The following is a 20,759-nucleotide window of genomic DNA, read 5'->3' on the forward strand; positions in this document are numbered from 1 at the left end:
TTTTACTTATAAAGGAAAGGCTTTTTGATAAACTGTAAACTACTGTATATCTAACTTAAGCTTTCTTTTTGAATTTCAAAAAGTCATCTAACTTTGAGTTAGTTTTTCCACCATTAAGCAACTTTGTCAGAATGCATCATTCTGCTGACTTCTACATCTAGATTGTAATTCTCTATAAAATCAAGATCTAGAAGGCAGCATACACAGATCGATAGATAAATAATGACACATTAGTGTTGAAGTAAATGAGTAATCCACACACTGACTCAAGCACACATCCTGATGCATGAATTTCTGCCATTTACTTCAAAAACCAAGTTGTGTTTTTGCTGGGGCAGATTTTTCAATCCTACATGCTTTAAAGTCAAATCCCTTGCCTTTTAAGCCCAGATAAGTGTCCAATATATGGCATTTCAGCTTCTCTTAGCTTTCTTTTCCATTTAATATGTGATCTCAATTCTCCTCACAACTCTCAGAGGTATCATCATACTCTTGTTCTAAGTATATAACCCCACCCCTCAAAAAATATACAAAACAATGATTCTGAAGCTTATATTTTCCACAGAAACCTTTGCTCAAGCAAAGTGACATACAAAACTGAAATTGTATATGGCTGCTTAAATGTCACACACTGGCATCTACAAAAGAAATGTTCTAAAAAGGAGATGTATCTTGCTTGAGGGGGGAAAAAAAGTGTCTTTCTTTTTCATTAGTGTCACGTACTGTCACACACAAAATGACCCAGACGCTTTGTGCAGAAGGTCTAAGCAAGCTCTTCATCTACACAGCCAAGGTCCCCATGCACCCTCCAAAAGACTGCATGTCATCTTTAAGATGAACAAGTAATATCATTTTCCCAGACAGGGTGGAACTTAATCATTTAAAAGCATGTTTACGAGAGCAAAATACCATGACTACTATTACTACCCCTGGAACTACAAGCAATTAGAAGCAGTTTAGGGCAGGAAGTTAGAAATGCTCAGCAAAATTTAATTAAACAAATTGGATTTTGGCAGAGAACTACACCCTGCTTCTATAAACAGTGCCATGGAATCCTTAATGACAATACAAGGCACTCATACTGAAATTCTCAAGTATCGAATGCCAACACATAGGCCTCCACCCTCAAGTTCAAGCAGAGTTTTAAATTCGATGCTTCTTCAAGAGGGAAGAGAAAGGATTTTGCCAACTGAATCAGTACCTTTAATTTCCTCATTCCTTTCTGGTATTATTTTCTGTACACTCTACATAGAAGATCTAATTTCTTAAAAACAGGTTTTACTCTATGTTCTTAACACAAACTATATTGATCTGAACATAAACAATGTCACACTGAAATGGTTCAGGATTGTTCAGAATTCTTAACCAACAAACATCTATTATGGCTGTGATTTCTGCTGGAGGAAATACATTAGAGATTTGGAATGTCCCAGGACTTGATTTGTTTCTGATATTTCAGTATTCTCCATAATAATAAAGAAAAGAAGAGGAAAAGATGAAACTAAAAGTACTCGAGATTTAGCAGATATTTGAGGAACAAAGTAAGTGTAGAATGGATGATATGAAACAATGTCCAGTATCCACTTCTATAAACCCTTGAGAGATGTTCCAAAACATCATCATTCATAAACTCACCAGATAAATATTGGGCTACATTTGAGCTATTAGAATGAATTAGTTCTGAGCATTTAACTGTAATGCTGAAAACACAATTATTCACCCCAGAGCGACATGGATATCATTTAATGGAGCTCAAAAAGAAACATTCTACCAAAAGACCACTGGGGGGCACACAACCCATGGCACTTGTCCAAATATAAAAGAAAAAAAAATATCATATTTTATGTGATTCCTTACACATTTTATGTGTAATTTTTACCAATTGTTGTTGATAATTTAAAAATAGCCTCAAAAACAATAACATTTAAAAAGGAATCTTTTCATGTCTAATACTTTCAAAAGACACATAATGCATTATCTAGACAACCTAAAGTTATATACTCAGCACAAAAATAGTAAAACAAAACATCAAGAAAGCACACAGAGTCTGTTCCCATCATTTATATTTCCATTCAGTAGCCTCAAAGTATTTTTTAGGAAAAATAAATTTACTTCCAAACAGTCTTCTGGAACACTATTTCTATGAAATTATATAAACATTAATTTACTTTTACTCTAATATTTTGTTTATGCACAAAAGACAACTAATCCTTTCAGTGAAATGTTAGGTAACATGTGTGTCCTCCTAAAACCATGTTTTGGTAGAAGATTTCATTTTGGTAATCAGAATCTTCTGATAACATTACAACTTTGTGCTGTAACACCCAACAAGTAATTTGAACCCATGTAATAGACCAATAAACATACACACAAATAATAACTACCACAAACAGATTGATGGCACAGAAAACAGCAATATGATTTTGTAGCTATAAAAGAATGTTCAAAGTAATCAAGGAAATTTTTCAAAAGAATATTAAGGAATAAACACAAGGAATGTTACTTTCAACTCCACAGAAGATTTAAAAGGACCAGAAATCTCTATACCAACCTGCCTTTTGCTGATTTCTGAAGTAGCTCTTTTGAGGTTCAAAGACCTTGAAAACCTCAGTGCCTTCAGTGAATCCTTCCGAAAGCTACCAGAAAAAGAGTAATACCTCTTCGTGTGTTTCCTCTTCAATTTGTCCGCCATCTCAATCCATTAAGAAGGCAAACTCCACAGTGATGTAGATTCCAAAACTAACTACAGAATAAAATGATCCCCAAATACATAGCCCCCAAAATCCAAATATAGGACCTGTGTTTTACTCAGTCCTCTAGAAAGGGTAAGAAATTGAAAATAAGTGGACAATATAGGCCAGAATCCTTTCCACATATGTGACCCTCAATGGAGGCACAAACTTTGCATATGGCAGCATTGATTCCTGGCCAGGGGTAGTGTGTCAGGAGTAAAACAGGGTGTAGCAACTCATCTTGGAGTCAGCAGGGTGTGAGTAAACACACCAGGTTCAAAAGAAGTCTCCTTAACTCATTCCTTGCCAAAACAGACAGAAGGCTACAGGATACTATCAAATCACACCTCCTACTTCAAAACAGGAGCCCTCTTAGCACAACTATTTTTCAATCTCCTTGAACATCCTCTTCTTCCAATGAAGGAGAAATGAAGTGATCAAGTCTCACATATCCAACTTTTTTGGGGTGCCTCAGTGGCTCAGTCAGTTGGGTGTCCAACTCTTGATTTCCACTCGGATCATGATCTCACAGTTCTTGAGATCAAGCCCTGCATTGGGCTCTGTGCTGGCAACATGGAGGCTGCTTGGGATTCCCTCTCTCCCTCTCTGCCCCTCCCCTGCTCTCACTCTCTAAATAAATAAATAAATAATTTTTAAAAATATGTAGGACAAAATATTCCCAGGAAAAATGAATTAGTAGTCTGGAATACCTCTCCTCTGTCCCAGAAAGGAGAGAAAAAGTGTTTTTATGTCCCTTCAAAAGACAACAAGAGCATCTTTCCCTCACTTTATCTCAGGTCTAACAGAGGTGAGGCTGAGTGTGAGGAGAGATCATGAAAATAAGATACGCAAGAAAATGGAGAACTGGGCTTCCAGTGAGTACTTAACACTATGAATACTTGTATCACTATTAATACTAGAGTGTCACAAAACTCAATGCATTAGGACACACACAAGCCTAATCCAATGATTGACAACTTAGTACATTCAAGGCAATATTTTTTAATTTAACTAACAATATTAAGAGTTTCCTGTATTTTTAATAAGAAGCATACATTATTTTTAAAACATATATACATACCAAATATTAAAGAAACTACATGACCGAACATTAGCCTATACCAGAATATCTCAGCGATAAATAATGCAAATACAGGAATTTTAATGGTGAAATTAAAATTCACCATATTCAATTCACAATATTGGGGGCACCTGGTTGGCTCAGCCGGTTAAGCGTCTGACTCTTGGTCTCAGCTTAGGTCATGATCTCATGGTTTCATGAGTTTGAGCCCCACATTGGGCTTTGTGCTGACAATGTGGAGCCTGCTTGGGATTGATTGATTCATTCATTCATTCTCTCTCTCTCTCTCTCTCTCTCTCTCTCTCTCTCTGTCTCTCCCTCCCTCCCTCTCTACCTCTCCCCTACTCATGCTGTCTCTGTATCTCTCAAAATAAACTTAAAAACTAAAAATTAAAAAAAAATAAAGGCAACAATATTTAACAAAGACTTATATATTGCAGTGCTGTTGGAAGTGTCATCCCAGTCTCCAGTGAAAAACAGAAATAGAGTATGCTTTTGGAAACTCTTAAACAATTTGAGAGAATTATTTTATATCTGTTAACTCTGAAAATAGATAAAAGCAAGCAAAACACAAGCCAATTCTTTCTTATAATTAATTTCCATTGCATTTTACATTGTATTGGTCCACCACAGAATGAAAAACAAAACAAATCTAGTCCTTCACCAAAGCAGTTTGAGGAGCAGAGATCTAGTTGTGTTAACAGGTAGGAGGGAGACTATCGGAACTTAAGAGAGGGAAAATCAGAACCAGCACTAGGGATTCAGAAAGCATTTCTGGTCTGGAGACTGACCTGAACATCCCTCCCAACTTACCTGCCTGAATATTCCCACCTACATATGAACTATTTCCTGCTGTGAAAGTACTTGGAATTATTTTAATTTATCCTAAAAAAAAAGATACAACCAAATTATAGAAAACTTTTAGCTGAAAAGTATTTTGTTACCATTAAAATCTCTTCCTGTTTTACAATGGATCCCTGAAGGTAACCATTCTGTATTCATTTCAGTATCTCAAATTCTGTCTGGAATGGAAGAGATGCTCAGTAAACATATCTGGACTAAATTAAAGAAAATGATGCTGTTACAGAAAACATTAAATGCAGCTTTGTTTTAGTCTCGAGTTCCTACAACAGAAATCTCTACAATTCTTGCTAATAACAAAATGCCTGAGAACAGTCATCATTTGACTGTCCCCTTAAAAAGAAGTGGTTGTTGGGGTGCCTGGCTGGCTCAGTCAGTTAAGCATCTGACTCTTGATTTCAGCTCAGACCATGATCTCACTTTCTGAGTTTGAGCCCCACATCCAGCCCCCCAACAGGGACTCTGCACTGACTCACTCTCTCACTCTCTCTGCCCCTCTTCTGCTCACACTTTCTCTCTCAAAATAAACATTTTAAAAAGTGTTGCTTATCAATTTTTCGTAAGTAAACAAGTCAAGTAATATATGAGACATTCCAATGCAAGGAATATCAGAATTCTGAAATACAGGATACAGATTCTAGAATCCCCTCACTCCAGGTAAATTTCTGATTTTATACTATGTGCTTTTATTACATTAACTAAGCTCTTCCTGGGGTGGCAGTCAAGTGAATGCCATCCAACAAGAATGGTTGGTTATGAAACTCACAAATTTCTAGTGGCTTTTGGAGTGTGATTTTCTGTACCTATATTAGAAATAATGCTACCACTATCTTGTGTCTGAGAAGCAATCTCTCTGCACTGTCTCTTTATAACCTTTGACACTCAGTTGTCTTTCTCAAAAACAACCTAAATCTAATTTTATCTTACTTCCATTCAATGGTGTTGAGTCAGGAGAACTTGAGTTCCTTTTCCACTTTTATATTAATTTTCCAGTTAAAATTTATTAGTATTTTCCATCATAATCAAGGCAAGTGTTAACTCATGGGTGTGTACCACAGGAAAAAAAAACCAACAAAGATTATGAGGTTAGAATTATTGCAAATTTTTGCAACCTGGAAATGCTATTTGTCACATGCCTTTGAACTCCATCCATTCTATACAGTGGTGATTTCCAAATTCTTACCTCCAACTCTGATCTTTCCCTTGAGCTTCGGACCTACACATCCAATCACCTACTGGACAGCTCTATTTGGAAGTCTCAAAGGCACTGCAAAATCAGTTAAATGTCCCAACAGGAAGGAGACTTGACTGCCCCCAATCCTGTATCCTCATTCCACTCCTAAGTCTTCTACTTCTTCTATTTAAATGAACCTCCCCCAGTAAGTGGAACCTCCATACCCCTTACCCCACTTGCTCTAGTTACAACTCTAAAAGTCACCCTTAATACTTTCTTTGCTTTCATTCCTCACAGTCTGAAATCCTAGAAATTCCAACTCCAAACATATCTCAACTCCATTCATATTTCCCCAACTCTACTTGAGGTTCAACCACCATCATCTCTTCACTGGATACCAGTCTTCTCACTGGTCTTTCTCCCCTTTCTTGCCCACCCACAACGCAGTCTTCCCAAAGTAATCTACAAATATATATCTAAATATATCACTCCACAGTTTGACAGTTCAAAGGCTTTTTCTTATTTTTCGTATCAAGTCTCAAATTGCTTAACATAGCTTTAATATCCTCCCTTTGTCTCTAACTCCACCTATCTTCCCTCTCCCAATCGCCCCCTGCATCCAAGCCGCACTAATTCCCTCTGGATCCATGAACACCTCAACCTTTTTCCAGTTCAGGCTGCTGTACATGCTGCTCCTTCTGCCTAGAATCCTCTGCCTGTAGCTGTTCTCATCCATTGAAATCCAGCCCACCTGACTCCTCCTGAGGGCTGGCTTTACCAACCAGGTTAAAGAACCACTCCCACCTCACCTATTCTCTATCACACCCCAAACTCACTCCCCTTAGTCTATTTCCTCATTACAAGGAGAGCTCTGCAAGATCAGAGACCCCTCCCCCATATATCCTCAGCACATCCAGCTGTTTGTCAAATATATTAGGGACTGAAAGGTATTTATTGAATAAATGTAAGAAAGATAAAATGAATGAATCAGTGAATCTGTAAGATCTTCTTAACCTTTGCTCAAACAAAAGTTATCATGGTAGTTTGATATATGAACAAGGGGCATCAATACACATGAATTGTGGTACAATTATACATGACACTAAGCTCTTGACATTTTAATAAAATTTCACATAAGAAGGCTTAGTAATCTAACATAATTAAAATATAGTTAAAATCCACATATTTACTAGCCAAACTAACTTCTTTCTCCAAATCAACTGAGAATTAAAAATGTTTACTATTTGGAAACAAGCAGCAGCCCAAAGAAGTGAAAGAAATCTTTAAGTATAGGAAATATATTTGGTCTTCCCAGTTTAAAAGTGGCACGGGACCATATCTATCTTGCAGCCTTTATATGAGGTGTAACCATATCCCGCTATAGTGTGTACTATAGTGAGGTTGAATTATGTTTAATTTTCTTATTTACGCCTGGGTGGCTCAGGTGGTTAAGCGTCCAACTTTGGCTCAGGTCCTGATCTCATGGGTCATGGGTTCAAGCTCTGCATCAGGCTCTGTGCTGACAGCTCAGAGCCTGGAACCTGCTTCAGATTCTCATTCTCATTCATTTTCTCTCTCTTTCTTTCTCTCTCTCTCTCTCTCTCTCTCTCTCTCTCTCTCTCCCCCCCCCCCACTCATGCTCTGTGTCTCTGTCTCTGTCTCTGTCTCTGTGTCTCTTTCTCTCTCAAAAAAGTAAATAAACACTTAAAAAATTTAAACTAAAAACAAAAATTCACCCATTTCTCACTGCCCTCCTTGTACCCATCAATCTATTCTCTATAAGTTGAGGGTAGGGAGATGTTCTCTATTTTAGATTCCACATATAATAGAGATCATATGGTATTTGCCTTTTCCTTATCTATTTTACTTAGCAGAATGCCTTTGAGGCCCACCTATATTGTCACAAATGGCAAGATTTCATTTCTTTATTCACTCATCCATCAGTGGACAGTTAGGTTGTTTCCATGCCTTGGCTACTGTAAATAATGCTGCAATGAACATGCCAAATATATGTTTTTGAATTAGTGTTTTTGCTTTCTTCAGATAAATGCCCAGAAGTAAAATGGCTGAATCATATGGTAGTTCTATTTTTAATTTTTTGAGGAACCCTCATATGTTTTCCATAGTGCACCAATTTACATGCCCACAATGAGTGCACGGGGGTTCCCTTTTCTCCACATCCTAACCAACACTGTTATTTCTTATCTTTTTTTATAATTGTCCTTCTAACAAGTGTGAAGGGACATCTTATTATGGCTTTGTATTTCCCTGATGATTAATAAGACTGAGCATCTTTTCATATATCTGTTGGCCATCTTCTATCTTTTTTGGAAAAAAGTCAATTTAGGGCTTCTGCCGCTTTTTTAATTAGATTGTTTCAAGGGTTTTTTTGTTTTTGTTTTTGCTGCTGAGTTGTATGAGTTCTTTATATATTTTGGATATTAGACTTATCATATATATGATTTGCAATTATTTTCTCACATTTGGTAGGTTGCCTTTTCATTTTGTTCATGGTTTCCTTTGCTGTGCAGAAGCTTTTTAGTTTGAAATAGCTCCAAAATATTTTTAGTTTTATTAGATTTATTCTGGAATTATACAAGGATCTAAGAGTACAAAGCCCTGCCAATTTTCTTCTTCCCCCAATATAAAATCCAGGAGGAAAACAAATCTGGTACTTTCTATATAATCTGTATCCTTATGAATACTTGTGTGAATGAATAAATGAATGGATGATCTTCTGTATCATATATAATTACTTAATTGAAATTATTCAGATAATATTAATGAAAAAGAAGAAACTAAGCTATCCATCGTCCTCCTTTTTTTCCTTTCTGTGATAATGTTTTATTATATACACAAAAAGTTGAATTTTACATATTTCACTCAAGATACAAAAGGGAAATTTTAAATAAATATTTTTAAAGACACAAATTATTATAAAGCACTTTTGGTAGCATTTATTCTGGAGTGCTTGTTTTGAGATGTGCTATTTTTCTGGAGAATTGTCCCTGTCGACCAGGTAATATTTTAAAACTGAAAATAAGTTCTGCCTCCCCACCCTCTACCCCCACAGCTGTATTGAGATGTAGTTGACATACAACGTCGTATAAGTTTGAGGTGTAGTTGGGGCGCCTGGGTGGCGCAGTCGGTTGGGCGTCCGACTTCAGCCAGGTCACGATCTCGCGGTCCGTGAGTTCGAGCCCCGCGTCAGGCTCTGGGCTGATGGCTCAGAGCCTGGAGCCTGTTTCCGATTCTGTGTCTCCCTCTCTCTCTGCCCCTCCCCCGTTCATGCTCTGTCTCTCTCTGTCCCAAAAATAAAATAAAAACGTTGGAAAAAAAAAAAAAAAAGTTTGAGGTGTAGAACGTGTTGATTTGATACACCTATGTATTGCAAAATGATTACTACCTTAGGGTTAGCTAATACCTGCATCACATCACATAATTAACATTTCTTCTTTGTGGTAAGAATGTTTAAGATCTACTCTTAGCAACTTTTAGCATTTAATATAGTATTATTAACTATAATCACTATGCCATACATTAGATTCATCTTAAATTTGTACCCTTTGACAGATACCACCTCTTTTCTCCCAGTTCCAAGACTCTGGTAACCACAATTCTAGGCTCTGTTTCTGTGAGTTCAGCTTTTTAAAATTCCATATGTAAGTGAGATCACATAGCATGTGTCTTTCTCTGACTTATTTCACTTAACATAATGCCCTCAAAGAGTTCCATTCATGTTATCGTAAATGGCAAGGTACCCTTCTTTTTTATGGCTGAATAATATTCCACACATAGAGAGATGTGAGATCTTCCATATCCATTCATCTGTTGATGTACACTTAGGTTGCTTCCATACCTTAGCTATTGTGAATAACACTGCAATGAACATGGGAGTGGAGCTACCTCCATGAGATAATGACTTCCTTTAGATATATACCCACAAGTGGGATTGCTGGATCATATAGTAGTCTATTTTTAGACTATTGTTTTCCATAGTGGCAGTGCCAGTTCACTTTCCCACCAACAGTGCATAAGGGTTCTCTTTTTTTCTACATCCTCACCAACACTTGTTATCTCTGCTCTTTTGAGGATAGTCATTCTAACAGGTATGAGGTGATAGCTTATTGTGATTTTATCTGGAATTTCCCTGATGATTAGTGATGTTGAGCAACTCTTCATCTTATATCTGGTTGGCCACTTGTAAGAGTTCTTTAGAAAAATGTCTATTTAGTTCTTCTGCCCATTTTTTAATTTGGATTTTTTGTGTTTTTGCTATTGAATGCTATGAGTTCTTTATACATTTTGGATGTTAACCCCTTATCAAATATATTTTTTGCAAGCATTTTCTCCCACTCCATTGGTTACTTTTTCACTTTTTTTGATGGTTTCCTTTGATGAGCAGAAGCTTTTTTACTTGATGTAGTCCTACTTATTTATTTTTGCTTTTGTTGACTCTGCTTTTGATGTCAAGTCTATTTGTGTTTTGTTTTGTTTTTTAACAATACAGTCCTTGTTGGCTTTCAAACACTAAAAATTGAAACTGGGATCTTCACTGTTTTTCTGTTCAGAAAAATATGCATATTGATAGTATCCTGGAAATCCTCAAATGCCAAGGATTCAGAAAATAAATAATGTATTTCTTCCAACAACCATTACTGAGTACATATTACCAACCTCTTTTCAAATTGATAGAAATGTTAAATTAAAAAAAGGCAAATGAAAATAAGTATGATAGAAATTTTTTACAAAAAATATCTAAGATAGCATGACTTGTTTTTAAATCATTAGAAAATAGTACTAAAAGAATGAATGTTAACTAAATTTAACAATGGCGGTGGTAGTGATGTGACAAACGATGATGATAATTACCACTTACTGGGGCCTTATTTTGCCGAAGAGCACTGAAACCGTAACACAAATTCCCAGATTTAAACTTAAATCTGGTACACAACCTTACAAGGTAGGTACAATTATTACCCACTATGTGGAGATGAGAAAACTGACATTAGAGAGATTAAGTAATTTGCTGAAGCTCATAAAGTAAAAAAAGTCATGGAGCCGGGATTCAAACACAGGTGGCTTCTTGCCCACCAAACAATATGTCCATCTTTGACGAAGTAACATAAAAACAAAGTGCACCAAACCAAGGAACCAAGCCCTGGCCTACAACTAATATGGTAACTGAAAGAGTGTGAGACTCTTTCCCCTACTTTTTCTGACTCTGGGTGCCCCTACTCAAGCAAAGTCTTGGCTGCTTTTCCTAGGAAAGCTCATGACCAGCCAATATTGTGCAGGCTGTCCCCAATTTCAAAACTAATGCTTACAAAGAGCCTTTCCAATAGAGTGCTCATGCAGAAGGCTGAGCCCCCTTCTCTGTTCCTTCTACAAGCACTCCATATCAGCACCACCTCTGCTACACCTGGCCCTGCACTCCCCAACCCATCCACCCACAAATCAATGAGCTGTGGGCAAACCAGTACCCATAAAATATTTAATTGTTGGGAAACAATCTCTCTGAATTAATTAATTAGCATTTGGTGCTCTACTCAGCATTTAATTTAAATATTTTCTTCTTTAAAGCCTAACTAAAATAACTCCATTTAGGAGGAAATTAATCAAGTCATCTAGTTAATGAAGTCTATTTATACAAATCACTTCAATTCCAACTTACCAAACTCTTTAAATCAGTCCTTCCCTATGCCAATTCACATTAAAGTTTAAAAAGATGATCCTATTCTAAATTATATTTAGCAATGCCTAATGCTTCACTGGAATAGGAAGACACATATTGGAATTAGGAAGACACAGAATTAAGGAGACATTACAAAACAGAACATCAGAAAACCCCCAGTTAATCACATACTCCACTCTCAGTGATAACTACTGATACTTTTCAGTGTGTCCCTTCAAGCTTTTTCTGACACACATAATTATTTCTACTAAAATTAGATGGTATTTCATACCATCTTGGTACCATCTTGGCCTGATTGTCGACAAATTTGTATCTGATTCATGAATTTATTTGCACTTCAATTCCAAACATCAACCCACCTCCAAAGCACTCAAAGTCACTAAATCAAGTCTGAATCCCTCATCTCCCACCCTGTCCCAAAGCTGGCCTCCTTGCAGCATTCCCTGCCTTGCTGAATAGCCCACCTCCAGGCTTTACCGAGTCAATCACTCTCAGATCTACCTCCTCCCCACCATCTGCACCTGGTCCAGCCTCCATCAATCCAACACCTCCTACAGCAAAATGTGCTAACTGGTAACCCTGCATCCACTCGGCCTCCCGTCCACACATCCTCATATTGCAGCTGGGGAGACACTTCTCAAACGTAAATCTGATCACCTAACACCCGATTTTCATTCACCTGCTCTTCAGATTCAGCTTGATCATATTTTTTAGGCAAGTCTTGCTTCACCCTGACTTGGTTGGGGTACTTTATTCTACCTTCCATTGGCACCTTTCCTTTTCTTCAGACCATTATTTGTTGGTAACTCTACACTTCATTTCTGAGATTAATTCCAACTCACAATACACCATGAGGCCCCAGAAAGGAGGAACCACATTTATTTTTGTTTCACACTACATAACACTGATCATGATGCCTGGCACATAATAGGTGCTCAGTAAATTGGTTAGACTAAAATTAGGACTAATAGTGTTTTTATCTTTCAAAGGAAATTATTACATGTGCTACATTATGGTGATGATGATGAGATCCCAGTTCACAAAAATTCCCACACGTTTAGTAATAAGTAAAGGAACATATTCGTAGACCAAGTCTTCAGCAAGAAATTAACTGGGGAAGGGAGGGGAGGATGAAAAGAAAGTTATCCTAGGAACTCCTCAGCCCACTCCTATCTCCAGGATATGGACATTCTAAAAATAACTGACCTCATGCTGAAATTTAGTGTTTTGGTCTTGACAACAAAGGAATTAAAATCTCAAAACTTTCTCTTATCAGACACTTGTTTGGCGATGATTTAAATAAGGAGAAAAATCAAGTCTTTAAAGAAATTAAAATTAGATTTGTTGTAATTATGAGCTGTGAGCTCTCACTGTAATTTAAGCAGCAAGCCATTTCTTCACAGAGCAAAGTTTATTAATGCTTTAAAAACTCACTTTGGTATCACCAGATAAATTCATTTTAACAGTTCTTATTCCAGATCCAAAAATATGTTCTCCATTCTCATCTGAAGACTGTACAGACTGTGACTGCCTTCAGTATAAAAACAACAGACTGCTTCTCTCCACATTATCAATAACTAGGGCACAGAATGTACGAACGCCCTTTTTAAAGTACAAATGTACATGTTTCCCACAGATAACCAGGATACGCTTGTACCATCACCTCATTGGACACTGATTTTTTTATGGCTTGATGCCAAAACAAGTAAAATAATGACTTACACATAGTTAGCAAAAAATAACACCTAACACAGTAGAAAATAATGTACTTTTTTTTTTCAATGTTTTTTATTTATTTTTGGGACAGAGAGAGACAGAGCATGAACGGGGGAGGGGCAGAGAGAGAGGGAGACACAGAATCGGAAACAGGCTCCAGGCTCTGAGCCATCAGCCCAGAGCCTGACGCGGGGCTCGAACTCACGGGCCGCGAGATCGTGACCTGGCTGAAGTCAGACGCTTAACCGACTGCGCCACCCAGGCGCCCCTAAAATAATGTACTTTTAAAATTAAAGCATGTTCCTGGAGCGCCTGGGTGGTTCAGTTGGTTAAGTGCCCAACTTTGGCTCAGGTCATGGTTTCACGGTTCGTGGGTTCGAGCCCCACACTGGGCTCTGTGCTGCCATCTCAGAGCCTGGAGCCTGTTTCAGATTCTGTGTCTCCCTCTCTCTCTCTCTCCCCTCCCCTACTCATGCTCGCTCGCGCTCTCTCTCTCTCTCTCAAAAATAAACATTAAAAATTAATTAATTAATTAATTAAAGCATGTTCCTTACCTGAAAGTTGTGCCATGCATATATTTCAAAAGCAAGATTTACTACAACACGTTTTGGCAATACTAATAGAAAATATCTAACAGGGCAGTAATATGAACATAAGAGCCACAAAAATGACATCAGTTTATAAGTTAGAAGCTATCTATCAATGAGGAGAATAATGAAAATGTGTATATGTGCCTCTGTACTAGCTTTATTCTACATGCAGAAATTAGTGCTTGCCCATGATTCCAATAAATTTTTCAAGTCTCCTTTTCTCAACATGCTGAGACACTAGCCAGACTGCCCCCCAGAAAATATTGGGTTCTTCCCAACCAGCAGCAGTCCCCACAACAATCCTCCATAGTGTCTGGCACCCAGTGTCCACTGTTCAAGCTTGTACAAACTTCCAGAAAGAGTTTAAATTACTATTCATTCGATCCTTCCTCCACAAAGAGCAAGGAACAGATAATGGAAGATATTTCCCATGGTCAGAACCAAAATAGCACACACATGACATCATTCTTGATCAAAACAAAATGACACCCAAGTGTGACAAAGAAAATGCTTGCTACCACATCTTATGTCACCTTCAGCACCAAAGATACAAAAAGGAAGACAGTGACGTGTAGAAGAAAAAGACATTCTTCCTGCTGCTCACGCACACAAAAGTGCCCTTCTCCCCAACTATAAGCCCTTCACCAGTCTGCCTGAAATCTCTGTTAACGTTCTCACAGTTAGTCTCAAGCAACTGCCATGCAAAGGGAAGTGAATACAAAACATTTTTATTCTGTAATCTATTTGGAAATTTCTAGTTTTACTGTAGTACATGGAGGAATGACAGGAGGGACCTAGACCAATTTGAGGAGAACTGAGAGAAGGTTCACTAAAATAATAAATAACGAAGACCACACTGGAAGGAAATTCAGACAAGAAATGGCTTGGCACTTGGGAAATCTCATATAGACAAATGCATTACAGCTGTTCTAATACGTGCTCTAGATAATATAAAAACCATTTCAGGTTTTCATTCTTCGGCAAAATGTCAGTTGAGAAAACAGAATTAGATACTAAGAGTAAATAAAACACCATGACAGCATACACACTCTGATTCTCTGTTCCCTTTTACTGGGAAGCAGCAATGCAGAGAAGTGATATACAAATCAGGGCATATTTATATGCCCAAAGTAGATCTAGAATATTGTAGGTCTTAGAAAATCAAACCTACTCCAAGAAGCCAAAACAACCCATGCAGATACCATTTTGAATAAACTTGGGTAAAATCCTAGTCATTGGAACCATATAGGCACTAAAAGAAAACTTCTTCAGTGCTGTGCATTAAACTCTAAATAATTAAAGGTAATGAGCAAAATCAGGTACTAATTAGGTACTTCAATTTCTTTTGCTATCATTTGAATTATTGCCTCTTAATCCTAGTATCCCTCTATAAAAAATAATTTTTCATAATTTCACAAACTCACAGTGAGCGGGTATATCATTTACACTTTTGAAAGAAACTTCCCCATTACAGAGACTGATGGCAGGGCCACTGAAGCATAGTCTCAAAGTTTAGTGAGCCTAAATACCATCTGGAGGGTTTATAAAACACAGATGCCCAAGCCTGGCTACCAAAGATCCTGCTTGCCTAGGCTAGGTATCTGCATTTTAAATATGCACCAGCACATTTTCATTAAGCAGGGCACTTTTAGGGGAATTTTATTGTTTAAAAGAACTGCAATGCCTGTTTTAACCTAAAAGCAAAACAGGTGTCAAAATCCTTACTCAGAGTAGCTGCCAAAAATAGTTGAAAACACTCCAGGATGATTAAATCAGAGTCAAATTTCAGAGCCATGGAAAGGAGCCATACAACTGACTACATGCAACCCTTCAATCTGAATAATGCATCTGACAATACCATAAATGTAAGTGCTGAGATTCTGGATTATTAATTATATTTTTTATAGTTACAACTTCAAATGGGTCCTTTAAGAAGCTCATTCAAAACTTTAAATTAATCATATGTATTAAGTATTTCTAAGCAAAAACAAATAAATACAAAAAATTTTTAAATAATATTCCCAAACAAATAAAACAATAATATACATTATTTCAGACTGTGGTACATGGTACTGTCTAGCATTTTTCTATTTGGAAAATGAATTTAATCTGCATGATATAAGACTCCCTAAAAACGTATTTCATTTATTAACAATTAAAACATTCTTTTTCTGGGGCTCAGTCAGTTGGGCATCCAATCTCATGGTTTGTGAGTTCAAGCCCCGTGTCAGGTTCTGTGCTGACAGCTCAGAGCTTGGAGCTTGCTTTGGATTCTGTGTCTCCCTCTCTCTGCCCCACCCCCACTCGCACTCAAAAATGAAAACGTTAAAAAATATAAAACATTCTTCTTCACGTTAAAGGATCTTTTAACTCGAATAGGAAATGCAATAAAAGATTCTAGAAAAATGTAGATTTGGGGGCGCCTGGTGGCTCAGTGGGTTGAGCATCTGACTTTGGCTCAGGTCATGATCTCACAGTTCGAGCCCTGTGTCAGGCTCTGTACTGACAGCTCGGAGCCTGGAGCCTACTTCAGATTCTGTCTCTATCTCTCTCCCTCTCTCTGTCTCTGTCTCTCTCTCGCTCTCTCTCTCAAAAATAAGTAAATAAACTTAAAAAATGTAGATTTGTCATCATCAAATTCACATAACATAATATAAATATAAAAATTAAACACAGTTTATTAAGTATCCTCTGATTTTAATATGCAACTATTTTAGAAGATCATTCAGTTTGTCTCTTCTTCCATTCTTTTGTGTGACCTAATAGTTAATTGTGTTGAAAGAAGAGTATTATTTTCAGTTCCTGAGTAACAAATTACCCCAAAGACCTAAACAACAGTATCAACCACCTTAACCTAAGTGATTTCTATAGAACACTCACTCCAACTGCAGAACACACTTTTCAAGGACACACAGATCATCCACCAAAATGCCACATACTAACCCTAAGATAATAGCACATTTCAAAAGATTTTTTTTTAATCATACTGCTGAACATCTACATCTCAATACTCTACCTATTCAAAATGGGAATACTGTGGAGAGGGTATTTGCTGGTTAAGGTGCCGGGAGGAAGGGTGAGAAACTGTAATGTGTCATAAAGCATGACTGCAGGTGCTGAGCGTACATGAGTCTATGAGCTCGGTGTTCTCAGGAGCACTGACACAGCCCCCTTTGCACTGACACAGCCCCCTTCCCACTCATACAACAAGCCAAAGTCCACGGAGGGTTACTCCAAGCAACACGCCAGAGTGAGGCACACCACAGAAGCATCTTATAAACTAATTTTTATTCACTCCATTCAAAGGCCTAAAGTCAAAGCATGAAGCAGTTCTGCCTCAAGTTGGTATCATCCTAAGTCTGTACACAATCAAAAAGGAAACACAGGCGGATAAATACAGGCGTTCTTAGAATGCAAGAATGCCAAAGACAAAAGTACACAGATGACCACCTCAGCTTTCTCCACAGTAACTAACTAACCAAAACAAGTACCATACCAGAGTCCCTAAAATTCGTAACATGAAATACCATGTGCAGCTATGTTGGCATAGCCATGGTTAATGAGCATGGAAATATATTCATAATCAACTCAAAGAGAAAAGGCAGGCTACTATGCAATCCTTTTTATTTAAAAGAAAAAGAGCTGTGTCTGTATCTAAACAAAAAGAAGAGTCAGGATGCAAAGCCCACTCAAATAACAACAGGGATGAGCTTTGGGCAGCAATGGGATCACAAGTGATTACTTCCTTCTTTATAGGTTCCTTTTCTTCACAAGAAGCTATATGATTTTTATATCAAGGAAGGAAGGAAGGAAGGAAGGAAGGAAGGAAGGAAAGAAAGAAGGAAGGAAGAAAAGGAAGAAATGGGGACAAGGAAAATATTGAAAGATTAATACAACCTAGTACATCTCTTTGTAATATTGTGGCTGGCCAAGGGCACCTGTTTGAATTCTTTATAAACCTTGACCGTTGCTTTAAGCTTTGAAGTGGAACCACATAATAAATTGACTATAATTTAAGTCTCTAGACTAGTGAACTGCAGGAAAAGGATTTGAGAGTCACCTTATCCCTGGCTCACTGAAAAGCCCAAAACAGAGAAGTGACACCAAGAGAAATAGCAGCAAATCATAAATGGGCAGAAAGTTCTGCATTTTTGACACAATGTGTTCCTGGACCACAGGAGGTACAGGGACAAATCCTGCAATGGCAGGTGCTAGTAAATCAAATATCCTTGAATTTGCACACCAATTGATACATGAAATTTTTCATCTTCCTTAAGATTTCAAGAAAAAATAGAAGACATCCACCAATTCTGAACCAGGCACTATGCTGTGAGAAAGGAGGAGTAGAGAAGACATGATAGCTGCATTTAGCCAGCTCCCAGCCAAGTCCTCCAAGAGGGAGGATGAGGCAAAGGGTCAATGGGGGGGGGGGGGGGGGGGGGGGGGGGGGGGGAGAGAGAGGGGGAGAGAAGGAGGAGGAGGAGGAAGGGAGAGAAAGGGAGGGTAAAAGAGTAGAGAGAGGAAGGAGGAAAAAGAAGGGGAGGAAGAGGGCAGGCAGAGGGAAGAAGGGAGAGAAATCTCTCCAGGAAAAACCAGAGAGAGTACTAGATAACTTTGCCAGCTTCCAACCCCATGATGATACATTCTATGTGCAGCTGGCAGCCCTTCCCTAAAGTGTGGCCAAAGGCTGCTCAAGCCCTGTCACCTCGTGACCTCTACGTGCAGAGCCAAATACCCTGTCACAAATTCTTAAAATACTGAATGTTACTTCTTTTCCTCCTCCTCCTCCTCATTCCCTCAAAGAGCACAGACAAAAGGGCGGGTGCAAGGAGGACACTAAAGAGCCACGTTCACAATGCCAAAGTCACATACTACACTGAGGATGGCATTGCAGTGTGAAAGCCCACCAAGAGCAACACTGAGGTAAGTATGGCTTTCTGAAAGCAGAGCACACACCGGGAGGAGGCCTGGGATGCACCTGCCCCCTCTCCAGCCAGTGTGCTGCACAGGCCAGCTTTTTGGGATAGGCCAGTGCTCGGATAGAACTCAGAGACCTTGCGTTATCACACCCTGAAATGGACCTCCGTTGTCAAGAAAGATGTCAGGTTTGGTTAAAACAAAAGGAAAAAACTAGCACAGGAACTTCTTAAAGATGCTTCTATTTAAAAAGCTACAATTTTAAAATTCCAAGACATAGTAAACCTAATAATGTCCAGGGGTCAAGAAAAGCATTACACCCTAGAGTTCAGGGTAACGAAGTCTCACAATACATCATGAGTGGCCCTAAGGTTCTGTAAAGTATGTGTCTCAACAGGAAAGGAAGTACTCCCATCTACCCACTCCCTCTCCAATCTTCACTAAATGCATCCAGAGTGCCTTCCCTGGATGTGAACTCACTCTGTCTTTATCATCTGCTACATCACAGAGGGTGTCATCAAGGTCTAGTATTCCTCCATCTCCATGTTCAAGTCTGTGCACCTGTATCCAGTAGTTTGGATCCTGTAGAGAAGAACAGAAACACCAAATACAGCAAGTTAGCATCACCAAAGGAAATGCAACAAGCTAAACTGTGATAATTTCTTGCCCATAAAAGGGAATCAACAATATTGCAATTGATTGAAAATTCAGGTAGTCTCCTGTCTCTGCTGTTGTCAATTTCTCTTTTATGATGGACTTATGCAGACTCTTTCCTTTGGCTGAGCTGCTGAGACATTGTTATGACAGGAACTACAGAAACTAGCACAAGTCATTGCATAAAAAATATTGGTTTCTTAAAGTATACTGGGTTTCCCATTGTCCACCACAAAACAATTTTTAATCCTCTCATCCAATCCACACAGATATTCTAATAAGCAAGCAACATCTATCACATGTCTGAAAAACTCCTGTCACAGCCTATCTGGGGGAAAAAAAGGAGGTTGCTCAAAGTAAGCCCTACAAACAGGTGTAAATATATTAATACAGAATAATGCTGACAATGCCATTAGTGAGCAAAGCAAGCTCAGAACAATGTGTGTGACTGGAGTCTTTTTGTAAAAACAAAGCTAGATACAACTGTATACGTACATATAAAAATATCCCCAAAAATACACACCAAAATGTTCGGTGGTTATATCTAGGGAGTGGGATTGGGAGAAAAGGAAGATAGAGGACTCCATTTTAAATTTTGCACACTTCTTCATTGGGTGTGTACACACCTGAATATGTATACACACATATATAAACACACACACATATGCAAACACACACACATACATATCATACATATCCATACACATGATAATACAAAACCATACTTTAAAATAATACTTGAGGGGCACCTGGGTGGCTCAGTTGGTTAAGCACCAGACTTCAGCTCATGTCATGATCTCACTGTTTGTGGGTTCAAGTCCCACATTGGGCTCTATGCTGACAGAATAGAACCTGGAACCTGTTTCAGATTCTGTCTCCATCTCTCTTTTTGCCCCTCCCCAGGGTTCCTGAACCCCAGCCTACATCGACTGACTCACACCTTGAGGCCAAGGAATTCATATCCATAGGAAGCCCTCCAAGAGAATGTCTAACACCTGAGGATCACTAAAACAAACACTTCTAAAAAATACTGAATTGTCAATCCTTGTCACTTTTTCACCAACACAGAAAGCAGCTCAGACACTAATTCTCAGTTATTAAACATTACCATAAAAACTACTAGTGCAAATAGCCTATAGTTACTCTGCACCCTCATTTGTCTGGATTTCTTTCAAAGGAGTCAGTACTCGAATTGGTTGTTCATCTAGAACACAGACTAAATTCATAAAACACACAGCACACATCTCTCCCTCCCCTCTCTCTCTCTCCCCCCTCTCTCTCTCTCTAACACAACACACACACACACACACACACACACACACACACACACACACACACA

General features: G+C 38.2%; 1 protein-coding gene across 14 annotated transcripts in view; it reads right to left on the reverse strand.

The window, feature by feature from the left end:
* Positions 1 to 20,759, reverse strand: part of PARD3 (par-3 family cell polarity regulator) — a 662,524-nt gene that overhangs the window by 527,697 nt on the left and 114,068 nt on the right. For all 14 annotated transcript variants that reach the window (XM_049626966.1, XM_049626964.1, XM_049626959.1 and 11 more), the window contains exon 2: positions 19,247 to 19,348. In XM_049626966.1, coding sequence (XP_049482923.1) covers positions 19,247 to 19,348 — 102 coding nt within the window. The remainder of the gene's footprint in view (positions 1 to 19,246; positions 19,349 to 20,759) is intronic.

This window comes from Panthera uncia, chromosome B4, assembly GCF_023721935.1.
Source record: "Panthera uncia isolate 11264 chromosome B4, Puncia_PCG_1.0, whole genome shotgun sequence".
Classification (NCBI taxonomy): Eukaryota; Metazoa; Chordata; class Mammalia; order Carnivora; family Felidae; genus Panthera; species Panthera uncia.